The 18,508-nt window shown below is 39.9% G+C and overlaps 1 protein-coding gene across 3 annotated transcripts in view; it reads right to left on the bottom strand.

The window, feature by feature from the left end:
• Window positions 1-301: 301 nt before the first annotated feature.
• chrm2a (cholinergic receptor, muscarinic 2a) overlaps window positions 302-18,508 on the bottom strand; it is an 85,379-nt gene continuing 67,172 nt past the window's right edge. For all 3 annotated transcript variants that reach the window (XM_005923544.3, XM_042220485.1, XM_042220484.1), the window contains exon 3: window positions 302-7,388. In XM_005923544.3, coding sequence (XP_005923606.1) covers window positions 5,839-7,347 — 1,509 coding nt within the window. In that variant the 5' untranslated portion in view covers window positions 7,348-7,388 and the 3' untranslated portion in view covers window positions 302-5,838. The remainder of the gene's footprint in view (window positions 7,389-18,508) is intronic.

Below are 18,508 nucleotides of genomic sequence, written 5' to 3'. Positions count from 1 at the left end.
CGTTTTCTGACCCATGAAGTTCAGACCAGGTCATAGAACTCAAACCCTCAGCACATTAGTTTTTTTTTTTTTTACAGAACACATTTTTCCCGTGATGTTAAAATTGCAAAAAGTTGTAAAGTGTGTCTAGCAAGAGAGCAGGTGAACCACCTTTTTCTCAAGGTAAGTGTGAAGCCTTATAAATTTACAGGTGAAATCAAAATGAAACCCTTGCCTCGGAGCTTTCGGCCACACTGAAACTAGTTTTAGCTTTTGTCCCCATCCTCGGTTTCCCTTCTTGGGGATTGCTCTTTTTTTTTTCTTCCTCTTTCTGGCTGCACAAGTCATTCTTCAAATCCCCTGGAACGTTTTTCCATTGTGTAAAAGTTTGGATTCAGTCACTCAGTTCCCAAGGCAAGAATCCATTTCTTCAAATGACGCACTCCAGAAATGCACATATTTATACCTTCTACCTTTGCACTTATATAATCTTAGAAACACAGTTTATAATACTCACATCTTTATAGATTTTTTATTAATCATTTTTTAACCCCAAAAAACCAAAAACCCTGGCTGTACACTGGTCAAATTCTAATTTGTAATACTACATTTGTACTTTGTACAATGATAAAAGGTTCAGATTTACAAAATGTGATAGAAAATGTATGTATATCATGTCTCTTCCATGGAATTCTGTGTCTCAGTGAGTCTTTGGAAGCTTTTTGCTGTTGAAAGAGAAAGAAGTGATGACAAAGAAATAGGTAATCACTCTGACTGAATCTGTCCTGATGTGCGTTATGATATTTTATCCAGTCTGATGAGTTCATGCTGAGGATGCCAGTTAGAAAAAAAATAAACCACCACACAGCAAGTTGCATGCACACACACACACAGACACACACGAATGAATGATGACCCCTGATCTCAACGTAAAGACACACACATAGGTTTTGCATGTAAAAGTACAATGCCTTTGAAGACAATTTAGAATACATACATAAAGGATTGGCAGTCCACTAAAAAAGCCCACTGTGCCTGCAAACTGATTTAGCTGTGGAAATTTTTACATCATTTCAATTCTTTAGCTCGTTCAGTCGAAACAGGGGACTCCTGTTAACCTAAAACTTATAGTGATGGTAGCCCAGAGCTGGCAAAATAATATCAATAAATAAATAAAATCAGGAAGGCTGACAAACACGCTCTTTAACGTGCATCACACAGCAGCACGATCCACAACTTTCAGGCCAGACACTCTGAAGAAGCAACAGGGATTTTAGGATAAAAGAGCAATTTGTTTATGTCATTCTGGATAAGGCACTTCAAATTGCTCTGTACAATCCGGCGATATAAACTTTCAGTCTCTGAATAAAATCTCACAGCATGCACAAGCTGCTGCGTCTTCGTATCTGCTTGGTTGCACAAGACTGTTGAGATTATTCTCAGCAACGGCCCCAAGAGTGAAGCCAGAGAAACCTCAAATTTAAAGTTGTCTCTGATAAACGTTGCGTGTCACATGTACTCCTTAAAAAAGGAATGTAGCCCTTTGACATAAGCCGTATGGACAGGAGCCCAGCTAGCTCTGACGGCACAACACGATATGATGACTATTACAATATAGAGAGAGACTATGTTTATTTTGGTCATGGACATCAAGGTATGTATAAATGCATTTGAAATCACTGATAAAATGCTAAAATGCTTGAAAACAGTGAGAAACTATGAATTGCGTTTGCACGGCATGAGAATGAGATGAAATAAAAGCATAGGAGCGACAGTAAACGGTGCCGTGTCACTCTGTTTACATACAGTGGCAGGTTTGGGACCGGGACACTAAAATTCTTGCAGGAAAACCTTTGGCTGACCTGCTGAGAATGGCTGGGACTTCTCCAAACATGGTCCACCTGCGGTGTGATCCTCTAGCTTTGGATTTTGTCACTGAACAGACCCTACTCTCTCCGCCCTTTCTATGTCTCACTCTCGTAACCACGATTATCTGCTGTTTCACATGTACAAAGAACACCTTGGAGCCATCAGCTTGCTTTCTCCGTTATATGGACGACAGCTGTACTCTTTCACTGTCACTATGTGTTGCACTTTCTCTCTGTCATAAGGGTGCATTCCTCACCTAACCCCCACCCACGTTGACCATTTCCAGTCAAGCCCTAATACAAGAACGTCTTTTAGTTCTCAAGTGTTTGACAACGTGGCAACAAGACCAGGATGAGTGAAATGGCTTAATGGCCCTAATGTTCAAAGTACACACGTTTATTTTGTTGGATGCATTTTGCCCTTTTCCCGCTCCGGGAGGTGATAAACTGCCATCGCCTTCCATCAAACACCTACACAGCTGCTCAAGCTGAGACCCCTAGACCACCACTTGAGCTGTGAGCCACTTAGTCTCCTGCTGGTATCACTCAAATGACAGCTTAGCAAAGATTAGTTATTCTGGAAGGGTCTTTACTCACTTCTAAGATGTGTGACAGATGTCAGACAGACATGGCTCCACTTATCATCGAAAAGGATGGCTGCTCTGATGGACGTCTGAGTTCCTGCTGGAGGTGTTTAGATAAATATGGAACAGTTAGGTTTTTTTCCCCTTCTGTTGCTCAAACCTCAAAAGCAAAATTCTGAGGTGGTTTAATTTTTTTCTGTTTTACACTACTTTGCATTTCTACTGAGAACTTTAAAAGAATGACAAAACATTTTGTGCCAATGTTAAAAGATAAATAGATATGAACGCACCACTAAGACACAATGACCTATATCAGAGCATTATAGTTCAGGTGTCTTGGTGAAAAAGAAGATTTAGAAGATGCAGAACAAGTAGAAAGATGCTGTGGGAGCCCTTGATGCCATCTTTCATGGATGCTGAAAGAAATGTGAGGATTTTCTGGGCAAGGCAGGCAATCACTTCATTGCGAATAGAGGCAGTCAGCGGGTGTTCTGTCTACGATGCAGAGTCCAGCAAAACCACTGGATCCCAGACCTGCTGAGCAGCTGCGGGAACAGTTTTGACTGTATGACACCTAAACAGTGCCATCAAGTCAATCTAACTTATGAGGGTTGCTTCAAGGAACATGGGGTGTAACATATTTCCAGATTATCTAGGCAAATTGGCCACTAGATTGTCAAATGCCTGCGAGAATGTGAAAATTGATGATTCTTTGATGAAAGGCAAATTTTAATTTGAACTAAATATCATTATTTCTAACCTTCTAATGTCTCTGAAAGTCATTTGAATAAAAATATCCATAAAAGACTGTAACTCCAAACTTTCACTACTCTCCTCTGCACTGTAATTTTGTGCTTTGACCTTCTTGTTTAATCTCTATCCCCACCCGATCGTGGCAGAATACATACTGCTGCTCGAAGTCTCAATACATATATGGACTGATTTGAAATGAACAGAGCATACATCAGTGGTGTAGTAGCTGGAAATAAGGTGATACATTGAGAAAAATGAAAGATACAATGAAATAATATATGAAAATGACTATATAAATATACATTTATATGTACATTACATTCATGGCCTTAAAAGAGTAAGAGACTATAACAGGATCAGGGTTGAGTGGAGCACTAAGTGGGGCATGGGCTTGTAGCAAGCTGAGCGTATAATGGGCAATCTTTAATCTCAAATGTAGGTGTTCCACATCGTCCCATAATCTGATCAGCCTCATGGTGAGTTTTCATTATAGGATCTGTCCCAGATTTCTCTTTAAGGAGACAGCCTTGAGTAGCTATTTGGTGCAGGCGTAATTCTTTGCAAAAAAAAGCCCACCTACCAGCCAATGTGGCAACATCCTCGTGGCAATTTCTCCTGCGTATTAATCAGATCAACTGGTGAGCGCACATTAGTATAAACGAGGATCTCGAGGCTTAAGTGATGGATGACATGTATGAGCACACAGAACATGTTGTACTGGAAAAATATATTTTTCTCCATTTTTCATTTCATTAACACAAGTGTACGTGTGTGTGTGTATATGAGTGTGTGTGTTTATAATAATTGAACAGTGGTAAAATAAAAAAAGTCACAAAACACAAAAGGTGTAAATAGCCCTTTTTTTAAAAAACAGAAAAATCACGAGTCTATGACCTGTGATCAGAAGTAAACTCCACTCATGGAGTGCACAGACAAACTCCGCATGTATACAGCCACACACAAGCGTACCCCACACACACACCTAGGTCTTCGCAATCGCAATCATCATCAGTACAGTACAGAGCACGCTGTGACATCAATCCACTAATCAGCATGATCAGATGACGTCTCCCACTCAAAGTGCCTTCCCACAGACGGTAAGAAAAAACAGCTCTGAGCTCCAACCACCTGTTTCACTCACTGAGAAGGAAGTTTCATTTCAGCGGTGAATATCTTGACAGCAAAAACACATTTCTTCATAGCTGTCATGAGCGACAAAAGAGCGACTGAGCAAGCTATGCCACATTTTTAATTTATTTTTTATAGCTATTTATAGCTACTGCAGTTGGGTCTGTTTGTTTGCCTTTCAGCTACAGCCATTTAGTTATCCCTTCTAATGGTATATGACAGACTACTCTTTGAGACTACTCTTTGGCTGTGTGCAGTGACTTCCTCACACTGACAGCAAGACAAAAATCACTGCCCCGAGATAAAAACAAACAAACAACAACAACAAAAAAAGGTAGTATCATACATAGACCCTCAGAAAACATCATGTTGTTCTTTACATCCAGTCCGATCCATTTTCTACCTCTTATCTGGATCCAAGACCGAGTGGCAGTCAACTCAAAATTGTGCAGATCTTGCTCGCCTTGGTGATTACCATGAACCTTTCTGGGGGTCTGCAGGGCATTCCCAACCAGCTCAAGTGATTTCTTTCAATTTGAAGAAGCAAGCGCTCTACTCTAAGATCCTCCTCCTCGTTGCTGTTTGCATTTACATGTGCAGATTAAATGACAGAGCACGTTAATCAGCCATTTCCCCCTTGTTTCCATTATTTGTGCTACACTAAGCTACAGCAACTGTCTCCTGGTCCCATTTTCATCTCAACAAACATGAGCGCTAATAGTCTTCCCATCCATCACTGATGTGAACGAGCATATTTACATCCTCAATGGGGATCCATCCTCAATTAGCAGAATAATGGATTTATCTGACTGGTTCAAATTAAGTTTTGCTGTTGAGTATTTTCAATCTTTATCAGCTGCTTCAGTGGATTTTAATTGCTTTTTTTTTTTTAATGTACAAATTTTGTGAGTGATTGGAGGTGTCATGATGATGATCACAGAAAGAAGGCAGGCAGAGGGCCACACGTGTGCACACAAATGCAGAGCCAGCACCCACCTACTTCTGCACTCACACACATAATTACATAGTGATATTTACAGTTATCTACAGGTATCTTTTCTGAACTTCAAACTTCTGATGTTTGTAAATTCAGTCAGCCCTATTTTCCCATTTTGAAGATTTCTTGTGTTTTCTTACAGCAGAGATATTCCTCTGCTCTTTACCTTTGTTCATTTTTCATCGGATCAGTCTCACTTCCTTTCCCCTGCTTTACACCCCCTTTTCTTTTTTAGGCATTCAGTAACCCTTTTTTGTTTACCTCACAACCTTTCTTATCTACACTGTTTCTGCAAACATATCTCAATGCAACTGGCTTCAGTTGAATTTGTGTAAAGTGCTACAACCGGTTATTGAGAGAATTTGGAAAACTAATGGCTGAATGATGGCAAAGGTACTCTTGCAGTCTTTATGATGCTTACAAACCTCTTTCATAGGCACAGATACACATGTTCATGGATGACACACACAAACACACAATCATAGACACACGACTCATCCATCTGTGGTTCCTGCCAAGCGATCTGTGTTTATCTGGCTGACCTAATATTCTTATATTGGCAGAGAAGAAGATGTTTGAATGTCTTTTTAAATGTGACATTGCACAGGGCGTAGCAGGCCGGATTAATGGTGCTGTTGATATAGCATAGCCAGTAACCAATAGTCCATACTGTGTTGGGGATACAGCTAGAGCAAAACGTGTTAATAAGCACCATCACGTTGTAAGGAGTCCAAGTGGCAACAAACGCTACCAGGATGGCCATTATGGTGCGGGTAACTTTTTTCTCCCGTGACGGTGCTGCTTTCTTCTTCTTGTTTGGAGGTTGCTTAGTCATCTTCACAATCTTCCGAGCCACATGGTTCTGCCGCTCTGAGGTTGGGACAATCTCAACAGTGGCATTAGATGGTGTGTAGCAGTCACCTTTGGGCGATTTAGTCTTGATCTTAATGCATGTCAGCTTGGAGCCCCCTGCTTTGGCTCGCTGACGTGTGATTGGCTGGTTTGTCTCAAGACTGGAGTTGGCTGTGGATGGTGCTGGTTCCTCATCCTTCTGATTGGAAGCAGCCACACTGCCAGATGTTGAGTCATTGGAGCTTTCCTTTTCCTCTCCAGGAGTACAGTTCTCCCTTGCTGCATCATCACCTTCAGTTTCTCCCTCAGCAGTGGTTGAGGAAGGCCCTTTGCCATTCTGGAGTTTTCCGTCATGCTGGTTTGCCCCATCAGCAGCATTCTGGCTTTGCGAATGCCCCGCATCTTCCCCTGGTACATTGTTGTTGTTAGATTTTGGAGTGTTGTTTCTCCTCTGGCCTGGTGAGATAGATTCAGGGATTGCTCCGGATGGCTTCCGGTTGTCCTTCTTCACACGGCTCTTGCTTGCTCTTGAGATCTGCCAGTAGAGCTGAATCATGATGATGACAGGTAGGTAAAAGGCGGCAATGGCTGTGCCAAAAGTAACGGCAGCATTGGAAAAGAACTGGATATAGCACTCCTTCTCAGGCACTGTCCGTCCACCCACAATGAACTGCCAGAAGAGAATAGCGGGCGCCCATAGGATGAAAGACAGGACCCAGGCAGCCGCAATCATCATTCCTGCCATTTTGGTGGTCCTTTTGACAGGGTAGGTGAGGGGCTTGGTGACACAGAAGTATCTATCAAAGCTTATGATGAGAAGATTCATGACAGATGCATTGCTGACAACATAGTCCAATGCTAACCACAAGTCACACACCACTGGCCCCAGGGGCCAGTAGCCAATCACTATGTAGACTGTGTACAAGTTCATCGAGCACAGTCCAATAATGAGATCAGCACATGCAAGGCTGAATAAAAAGTAGTTGTTGACAGTTTGTAAGTTCCTATTAACTTTGATGGAAAGCATGACTAGGATATTTCCAATAACTGTAACCAAACTGAGGGAACCAGCCACCAACACGATGAACACCACCTCCACAGTCTTGTAGGCGCTTTCGCTCTCTTCCACAACTTCTGTGTCATTGCCTTCAGAGGCATTCCAATATGTGAAATTGAATGCATCCATGGCATTTGGTCTTTTGTTGCCACCTCCTACTCAGATGGAACCTACAAGAGAAAAAAAGAGAGAAGATTTGTAATAAGGTGCAAAGGATGACGGTGATAGCTTCAGCATTTTAGTTAGCTAGCTAAAGACTATTTTAGATGCATATACATTGTATGCACTTTATTTTTTTCTTTTCAACTGTGAAAGCTGAGAAACCCACAGTAACTTATTTTTAACTTAATTTAGCAAGCCAAGTATTTTCTCACATATAGTCAAGGTACCTAATCCAAAATACATTAATATATGCTGATTGGCACTAAATTAAAATTAAAACAGCAAATGACAGCAGCACTTATCAGCACACTTGATAAATGTACTTTCAGAATGCTACAAAAGATGTGATGCCATCTTCCAACCTGTAATGGTACAAGTAGAGCAGATGATAATCGAGATTCATTACAAAAATGTGAAAATATGCTTCTCTAAACCATCAGTATGGGCAATATGACCCTTTCTGTTTCAAACTAGCTTTTAGCCCTCCTAAAAGCAATTCATCAGATAACAGTGGCAATTTTGGCCACACACTAATTAGCTTGATAATTGGAAGCACAGGTATCAGGCACTTATATTTTTCATAATCACTGCATGAATAACATCTACCCATTAGACACCTGCCTCATTATAGAGAAAAAAACCCAAAAGGTCCCTGAGAGGCAAAAACCTAATGCACATCAGTGACTGATGAATAATAAGATATGTAAAAATAAATCGAGGTAGGATATGAAATGAGGATATCATGATGACAGATCGCCCTGTGCCAGACTGGCGACCTGTCCAGGATGCACCCTGCCTCTCCCCCCTGTGATAGCTCAAAACACGCTCCAACTCCACCATGACTTTAGTCAATTAGCAGAAAGAAGAAGATGGCTGGATGGACAGATGGATGACGACATGGTCATGGTAATAGAAATGTTCACATATAGGACTGTTTGTTTAATAAGCAAATCCTTTTTAATGCACATATAAACAAAGGATAAATAACTTTCATAAATTATTCCTTTTAAACCAATGTCTAGTACAACATAATTTTACTTCAGTCAAGAGTCAAACTCACTCTGAAACCCCTTTATGTCAACTGATCTCAGTGCCTGCTAGCTTCAGTGCATATCTCAACACATCTTTGAACATCCTAGTGGTAAAATAGAACATGCTGAGCCCACATAGAGTTTAGCTCATCTTTGCTGCTGCTTCTGCAAGCTGCTTTGCAACCCCCTTACAATACAATTTCTCACTTAATGTCATGTCTGTTGTCACTGATACTTGTTCAATTTTATCTTTGAGATCTTTGTGTATGTGTATGTCAGGGGGAGGGGAGGCCTCAGGACAAAGCCATACCTCTAAATCGTAATTGCTGCAGATGATTGATAGCCATTTTTATGCCACTGTTGTGGTCCCAACTGGACTGAATTTGGTTAAACATGCAACAACATACCTGTAATGTTTTCTTTGCTATTTTTTAAAACCATGTACATATAAAAATGTATTTATTTATTAATCCCCAGTGATTAAAGCTTACTAGGTGTTAACACTTTGATGGATACACTTTCAAACTAATACAGTAATACCTAATGACTAGTTTGGGGCTTGAATTATTGTCCTTTCATGTCTTCTTCATGTGTTTCTAAACCCATATATTAGCTAATGATGTTTTATTTAAAATTACTATTCCTTTAAACCAAGGCAGGGTTGCTGCATACATTCTTAAAAAGAGCGAGGAACTGTGTGATTATACACTACACACATCATGTTACCAAGAGTTCAATGAAAACTTTAAAAGGAATTATTGACAATTTGAGCTAGCATTTTAACTTCAAAGACATTTTCCAACTTGCATTTAAAAATTCTTTTCATACAGCACTATAAACTTCTTTGGATTCCCAAGTGACCCACTAGTTCTCCCTTTTAATCTTAAACACTCATCGGTGTTGTAGACCTTGCTTTGATTTTAAAAGCACTGCTCAGTTCTGCGCATACTGTGCTAGAGTCTTTTGAAATTATGAGTGATGTGTCTTAAGGTGGGTCAAAATTCTTTGAGTCATTTCAGTTGCTTTTTTGCAGATTTTATGGCACTTGGTGACCTGTTTAGTGTTTTTACGCAAACACCTTAATGTACTCAAACTTTGTTCAGCCTCTGAACTGAAGGTTCAGGTATTAGTGGTACTCTTTTGCTGTGATTTAAAAACCAACCTTAATGTTACCCAATACGTTTCTTGACATTGCAGTAAATATAAATCAAAGCATATTTGACTAAAAACTGCTAGATAAATCACCAACACATACCCCTGTCCATACAACACCTTGAATTTAATTACACAAGACAGAAAATCAAATTGTTTGTTCTTCGGGGATAAATGCCAAATCTGAAAAGTGTAGACAAACTGGAAAATCTGTCTCACTCATTTGTTTAAGAACACACACCTACAATCCTCTATCATATAAAGTAGTGTAGCTCTCTTCCAAATTTCCTTTCATTCAGCTTTCTTCAGTCTACATTTAAGCAGTCTTTACATCCAAGTTTTTTTCTTGAATACAGTTTAATGTAACAAAAGGTTAGTGACCAATCCGATCATTTCTCTGTGACGCTTCTCCAGCTTGAAAGCTGTCTTGTTCAAGACTTTGCCATTTTGGTCTAAGGTCTTTAACCGTTGAGCCCAGTGAGTAACTAGTGAACATTCACTTATCTGCTGTGCCAGAAATCCCTAATCATTGCATTAGGCATGGAGCTAAGCTTGTCTAATCCGCATAAAATGTTTAAGTCCACCGATTTACATTCAAAAACACTAACAATACAAATGGGACACACTTGTGACTTGCTTCAGCCAAGTGGATTAGAGAAGTAAAGGGGATCAGTATAGATGGTCATAGCACTGTTGAGACAGTTAACTCCCCTAGCTGCTCTTTGTCCACCTCTAGCTGCCATAAGCTATGTCCCCCACCTGAAATCTCTTCCACAACAGGGCAAAAGCTGGGCCCCTGCTAGAGTCAACTAAAAATGCACAAATCCTTTTTAAGCTCAATGTGGGCAGCCATGGTTTTCCAAAAGCAGACTTAGGGGCCCAGACTTGGTTTAAAAGCATCACTTTATTTAAAGGAAGCCATTAGACACCCCTTCCAAGGAAACCCATTTATTTACTTTAGCTTTACTGTTGTGCTTTTAGCTGAAAACCTCATTAAACATCTTTATCTTAGCTCCTTAAGAAGAATTGAGGAACATTAATAAGCCATTACTGAACAGAAGCAAGATGTTTTTGCTGTAGTGTGACTGGTAGACATACTGGCACTGCAGCCTGCTGAGCAGCAGTTCAATTGTCGTCACCTGGGGAGAGCAGCAGTGGCACTCTTAGCATAGCTATCAATCATGGAGCTTACCTGCAACTCTCAGTACTACAGTAGTCAGGTACCACTGCATCCGACAGAGCCCAATCAAAGCATGAGTGGCACCTCAGACAGATGAATATTCAGATATTTTTCACTTATTCTGTAAAGTTTTTTAAAGGATTAACATAATCAGTCACAGATGATGTAATAAAAAATAAGTTTGTTGTTTGTTGTAATTTGTGCTCTGCAACTCAGAGAATTAAATGTGTGTCAGTGGGTCCAGTAATCCTAAATTTGCTACTTTTGTTTAAATTGTTTTTATTTAAAAAAAGGTGACAAGTCAGTTGCTACCATGGGAAGACATGACTAAATGAGCTTCAGTATTGTTCTGCGTTCAGATGCTGGTATTCCTAGAGCTGGCTCACTAGAGCTGAAAATTGCGTATGCCCTCTGGGAAACAGAGAGGGCCAACCTCTCCCTTTCACGTCTTATGTCCTCACTCTGTCTCTTCTGCTGGACTCCAGGCTAGCCAGATATAACAAAAAAAAAAAGCCCAAAGTGAAGCCAGAAACACTCGGTGCATTTAACCCTAAGTTAAAGTTTGTGATTTAAAATTAATCAGAAAATAACTAATCACTTACACAATAGTTTTGCCAGAGACAGACAACAAATGTGGCTTTCTGTCCGCATGGCTTCAACCAAAAATATATAAAAGATTGCTTCCAAATGTTCCACCATTGTAGCTGAACTTAAACTGATGCATTTGACTGCTCCTAGCGTCCAGATTTCCAGCCCCCATCTCTGAGCACTGATCCCAAGCAAATCCCAGGGCACTTGCACCCTGCTTTCTGTGATTATATGCAATTTCATTGCAGGCCCTCTCCATGGGAGCGTGCAAGGTTAGGCCTTCGTTTACTTGCTGTTTGCACAGAAGCATGACTGGAATGTAAAAACCCCGCATTGCTACAGTCCAGCTCATCCACGGGGGTACAGATTTATTTAGCCCTATTGTCAGGGGTTATACCAGTTTACTGAAAAAGACAGTTTTCAAAAAGAAAAATCACTGCTTTTTTTGCTCATCTAAGTTTGAGGATTCTTTATTTTGGGCAAAATGAGCAGACGCCTTAAAAAAAAGAAACAAAAAACAAAGAGAAGTGTTATAAATACAGCTTTAATAATAGGTAATATGTGAGCAGGTTAAACGGGCTCCTATCTTTTTGGAATCAGATTTTAGGTTAAGCTAAGCAGGTTTAGTTGGGATTAAACATTTTTGTTTTTTTGCCTTTTTGTAAACTAATCTTCAGTTGAGTTGTGATTCAGACAGGGATACTGACCAAGATGGGAGATACACAGAGACACAGAAATGCATACAAATATTTTTTTGGGGAAAAAAAAAGTCCAGCAGGAAATGAAAACTGTTCTGATAACCATCAAAACAACACAGCATCCCAGTGTTCTGATGGCTACCAAACGATCCAAATCTTGAGCTGGAGTGTAATTACAAATTTGCATTCATTTCCTCAGGCCCCTTCGACTGTCTCAGGGATATCAGACTGTGAGTTATAGAGCTTGACAGATGCCTGTAGAGATTCAGAGTAAATATTTATACTGTGAATGATCAAAGCTCTTTGCTAATCCATTTTCTGTGATTTATTGGATATTGGATCTCTGTGGTAATCCTGATAGGTAATACCATGGCAAAATCTTCCTGGATGTTGTCATGGAAAGAGACCCAGCAGATTTCTCAACAGGAAGCACCCTGTCAAAACAACTCACTATTTTCAAAAGAACAGTGGTTATACTTAACGGGTGAGTGCAGGCAAACTCTTGAGAAAGTACTCTTTGGCTCCTTTCTAGTGTTATTCTTGAAGTCTCTACCCAGATATCATGACCATGGCTAATGGATGGCATCACCCGTGAAACTGAGAGACAAACTTTCTTCTGACCAACACAAATTCAGTACAATACCTGTATCTGCTTGTCAGACTCAGGCTCTGCCTTAAGCCGTGTCCCCTCTGGAAGTGATTTGCTCATTGTGTATTGCTTTGTCACTGATGGTTGGGTGCTAGTAGCCATTACAGGCTCTAGTCCAGCACTTTCTTTCATGAAAACATCATTGGAAATATACTATTTAAGGCATAAATAGAGTTCTTCAACTCTTAATTGTTTTTGCAATTTTTTAATTTCCTCTTGAATGATATTCTAAAGCTCTCTGTTGCTGTTGGTTGCCTTTCATTCTGCTCTCTGTCAACATGATCCCACACTCCTTCAATAAAGTTAAGGTCTGGGTTGCGGGAAGGCCAGTTTATGATTGATGGTGTTCCACTGTGTGATTGTGTGTTTTTCTATCCAGGTGTGCTTTTACTGCCGTTGGCAGTGTGTTTGGGATCATTGTCATGCTGAAAATGAAGCCATTGCCAATCAGATGCTTTCCAGATGGTACTGCATGATGGCTCTAAAAGTGACGGTACTTTTCTGCATTCATAATAACATAGATTTAGACAAGAACCCCAACATCACTGGCTGAAATGCAGCCCCAAACTATAACAGATGCTCCACCATGTTTGACAGCTTTTGTCCTCCACTTGTCTGGTTTTCTCAATTATTTTAAGGACACACTACATGTCATTACATACAATGCCAAGATTTGAGAATGCCAAATAGAATTTTATGCCTTTTCATTTGTTAAATTTGGTATTTCACATAGATTCGACTAAAGAAACTAAAAAAAAGTGTTTTTACAACAGGCTACTAGTAATTAAGTAAGTGCTTAAAGATACAGTTGTTTGTAAGATTTTGTAAGAATGATTCTTTTTGATATGTGTAGACTTATACCTTTGATACCTTGAGTTAGCTGTCTTTTCTCTGCTTGAATGATTCACAGGTCAGTGTTAAGTGGCTTAGATAGAAAAAAGTCCAAAAGGTTCAGAGTACAACAAAAACCTTTGAAACACCTTTAAAAAGCCTTGAACTATTATTCAAGGCCATTTTAATAAACTACTGCCTCCTTGGAAGCGAAATACAAATAAAAGTGTGCTGGCTCGAGACTTTTGCACAGTACTATGTTTACTACCCAGTAATGTCAATCAGCGGTGTCCTGCACTGTCATTAATCTCTGAAAATGAACAAAGCTGACCTTAGAATGTGCCCATTTGATGTCGCCAGCAGTTTCACCAGTCTCTGCTTGAATATCACTGACTTTCTGTGGACGTCACACTGCTGCTAGACACTTCCTGTGTGACTGAGGCTTCACACTTAGGCTTTGAAAGGAAATACTGGGCATTACAGTATCTCAGAGAGTGGAGAGATAATTGAGCTACATTAGTGGATAACTTGGTGCTTATATTTATATGGTCCCATTTGGCAGACATGCAAGCTGTACTCAGCTGTATAAAATTTAAATGATAGAGTTGTGCAGTGCATTAAAACCGAAACGTAACTTGAATAAGGCATTTAAACCCAGATTGCATTTTCAGCTATGTAAACCTGGCCAGTTACTGTAATATGTTGCAAATGTCAGATTCTTGTTTTTTTTTTTGTGTAAAGATAGTGTTTACATCTATCAATTACAATCACAAAAAGCATCAGTGAGATCCAGAACTCAACCCCTGCGGTGCCAATAGCACATGCACTAAGTCCTGTGTTATAGAGGACTTATGTGTCTTATGATTACCTCAATACTTGACTGGTACCTCCCATCTTGGGCAGCTCTGACGAACTCTACACTAATGATATTGTTTTCAGAGCATGTGATATGTGAAAATGCATTAGGGTATTTCCCAGTTTCCCTATTCTGTATAAGGTTAATCTCTACAATAAAAGATAAAAGGGGGGATCTTAGAATCCCTCGCCATCTTGATCTTCACAACAGATCATAAGATCCTTTTGAAGCTAAACATCACAACTTCCAGGGTCATAGCAGCATGTAGCCTCTTTAACGTGATAAGATTATGATTCACTAATGGGAGTATTAAATCTTTACAAAAAAATGGTAGTGGCTTCTTATTAAAAGTTAGACAATAGCATTCTGCATGAGAGGATGTAATTACTGGGACAACCTCTCTTTTGCAGGTGTGACACAGCCTCTCAAACCCAGACCTCTCTAGCAGTGCTTGTGTTAAGTGGACACGAAGCAAGGGGTACTAATGGAGGGTTAACAAGCAGGAAATGACATCCAAGCAGGTGGAAAAACAAGCTGTAATAATCTGCAAACAGTCAACTACTCACAAATTCCCCGTGGAACCTGTAGGTGGCCATGTGTCACTGTGCACAATGTGCTGGGAACGAGTTCAGAATGTACACAGGAGAATTTACTTGTCTTTCAATGCACATATTAGGAGAGCAAGAATACAGACATTGGTCACACTCCTCCCTGTCGTCTGTTTTACGGTCGTCCAAGTTTAAATCAAGTGGCTGCAGCACTCCTGTTTGATGTGTCCTGATGAATTGTCCCGAGGCTTGACAGCGAAAGGCTCACAATTATTTTACTGTGACCTTTTGATGTGCACTTCATATAAATTATGTTCATACTGATTCAGTGCAAATTATCTTCAGCACTGTGGGAATGTCATTTTAAGGTGTCCTTTATTCTGCTACCCCGCCCCCCCTGCCTCTTCGGTGAATGCTCAAGAGATCTGTCCATAGATATTCCAGCTACTTTGCTATAGCAGCCTCGACGCCATCTGTGAAAAATGACGTTTGACCTCTGCTGTTGTGTTCGGAATTAACCTGACACGTTAAAGCCAAAATAAGAAAATCAACACATTTTGAAGCATGTTTTAGGCTTCTCCTGCGTGTATATTAAACCAGCCTCGAAGAACCAAGTGAACTTATTTTGAACAAATACAGGTCAATGGAAAGAGCTTTTACAGTTCTCGCTGCACATGACAGTTTCAAAGCCGTCCTGTCTGGTAAATATCACAAGCCTTCTGGGATTCAAAAACACTGGAGCTCAGCCAGTAATGAATGAACAATGTCCTCAAGCAAGCTAGGAAAGTAAGGGGGACGAGTCAATTTTCCTCCTGTCATACAAAAGAAACCCTGCAACAGCTACGACTTGATAAACACCGTCACGCTACCTACTCAAACGCTCGCTATCTTGCCTCTCGCTTCACATTAAACATTTTATTTCATACAAATAATTCACCCTCGACTGAAAAACCCCGCACCATGTATACTCTGCTGATTTGGTTTTAATTAGCAGATTTCCATATTTCTAATCATAATTGCTTCTCAAGAGTAGAGCTGTGAGCTTCTACCCCACCTAGTACAATTTCATTAGTCGGATTCTCAGTGGGGAATTTTAGGGACTTATTTTAGTGTAAGTAACATCAGATGTGTTTCCAATGTCAGCGCAAATATCCTCTCTTATCCCCACCTAAAAATACCATCATCATTATCTTTCCTAAAAAATCCAGGGCAGGCGGAAAAACAAAAAACAACAACAACAACAACAACAAAAAAAAAAAACGGGGCTTGTAAGACATTACCTCTTTTGCTTTTTCCTTTTGGAAATTGTCCCAGGTGTTAGCTAATACATGACAAACATTTTTTTACCCGGCACCAAGGACATTTGCAGCAGCTCTCAAACAAGCTATAATCAACAGACAAACATATTAACCAACATCTGGCAGGCGAGCCATTTCTCTGGTGAGATGCTTCACAACACTGGCAGCCCACAACAGCCTGCGTGTTTGTGTGAGGCTAAAGCCATGGAAGTAATAATGCAATAATGTAAAGAATAATGTACAATGATCACAATAGACATTATTCTTTCCACACTGTGCATGCAGAAATCCTTTGAATTTGAAAAAGTGTATTGAGCTGTATGCTTCTCCCATACAGAATATGCCCACTTTTCATTATCTAATCTGTGCCTCATGTGGGCAAAAATAGCACATCAATGAATGTTCTTGCACAATGCACGCACATTCCTTTTACCACGGCTCCTCTCATGCAGACCTGCTGCAGCTGAAGCTATGACTCAGATTCAGATGTGATCCTAAGGAAAAGGCCACTGCTAAGCTTTGCTTAGGTAGGAGCACTGTCATGTATTTTATAAGTGGCAATGCTGTTTCTTTTCTCATTGTCGCTATTAGCCAAGAACATCTTCAGAGTTTGGTTTTCCCCATAAGGATGACAGAAGCAACATAGAAAAGCCTGTTTCCATTCTTAGATCGCCTCTGGGACCCCCCAACCCCCGTCACTGATTCTTCATAGAATGCATGATAATGAACCAACCTGCTACTGTCTCCTGGTAATTTCTGGCTCATTACCGAGTTCACATAGAGCACGGACATGGATGCAATATTCATCTCACGCAGGTGAAGCACCGGACCTTCTTTTCACAGGCATTGTTCAATTAAATCCTGCTCATGGGTGACAGCATTGAAAAAGCAAATAGTGCCACATTTCCTATTATTGTAATTTTAAGGGTAGGTGTTGCAGACATAATTCAATTTTTATCTACTGAAGAGCTTGAGCTTGCACGACTATGAAGAATAAAAATAAAATATAAGACAGTGTCTGCTGTAAACAAATGGAAAGGTCACCTCCTATTAACTTGCTGCAATGTTGCCTCTGAATAATGAGACCGCGTTACGCAACTAAGCTCTCAGACTTTGTATGGTGAGTACTTCTGATTGTTCCATGGGGGTCAGCGTAGACTGACTTTAGACCTGACATTTTAATTCAGGCCAATGAGCAATTATAGCTAACTCTTTGACTGAAGTAAGCTGAGCTGGAAGAACAGGAACCTGTTAATGTCAGTTTCCAAGTGTCACTCTCAAAAGGTTTGACCGTTTCTCAAAGGGTGTCAAGCACATAAGGTTTTATTGAGCTACTGAGAACAAATTCAAGAGAAGCTGTGTGATATTAAATAGACTCAGGCTGTAGTATTAGAGAAGATGATTTTTCAGTTTTTCCCTGTTAAATAGAAAACGTTAACGTGCCTGAGTCAGAAAAATGAAGCCACTGAAGAAGCGAATCAGCATTCAGCATTGTGCAGCCACCATAGTTGGTTGGCTGCACAAAAAACTCTGAACGGGTTGCAGTCCTATGGAGGTGTGTGATCCTATGGCAAAACAGCTCTCTGACTTTACCTCTGTAAACACTTTGCTGCTAGGTTTGTGGGCTCAGTCAGTCATTTAAGTTCATGATGAATAAAAAAATAAGCCTTTTTTGTAAATTTTGATCATACTGTGTTTCACAATGGAGAATTATCTCTGGTATGAAAACACACACTTGTTGTCTAACAATTTATGATTGACAAGTGTGTGTAATGAGCATACAGTTTAACAAGTCACTCTGATCCTCACTGTCATATCTGTTTTTCTTTTTCTGCAGCCGACACTGCGAGGCTTCAAATTAGGACTTCAGAAAACAATGGATGATGTCATGATAACTACTGTTCTTAAAATGTTTTTAGACCAGAAAACACAAAAACTTAAAATTCTGTCAAAATAAATTGGACTTCTCTGAGAAGTTAAACATTAATCAAGTATAACAGTCATTCATTTTAATTTGTCATCTTAATCAACCAATAATAATGTGTTTTTTTAAATTTTTTTCAGCTTTTTTGTAAAACACTAAATTAGAAAATTCATGAATAACAACAGTAATTATGTTTTAGCCTTGGAAATATCATTTCAATTAAAGAGCTTGTGCATACTCCTTGTGCACACCGTTACAGAAACCAAAAGAAGAACAGAAAAACAAGAAGCAGTCAGAGACGGCAAACCCAGCAAGGCAGCTCACTCTCTGGGCACTATTGTATGTTTAGGGGAATGGTGCTGTATTTTTTATA

Source organism: Haplochromis burtoni, unplaced genomic scaffold, assembly GCF_018398535.1.
Source record: "Haplochromis burtoni strain Fernald_Lab_line unplaced genomic scaffold, NCSU_Asbu1 Contig_49, whole genome shotgun sequence".
In the NCBI taxonomy this organism is placed as follows: domain Eukaryota; kingdom Metazoa; phylum Chordata; class Actinopteri; order Cichliformes; family Cichlidae; genus Haplochromis; species Haplochromis burtoni.
The sequence above is the reverse complement of the archived record's forward strand: the minus strand, read 5'-3'. Positions and strand labels throughout refer to the sequence as shown.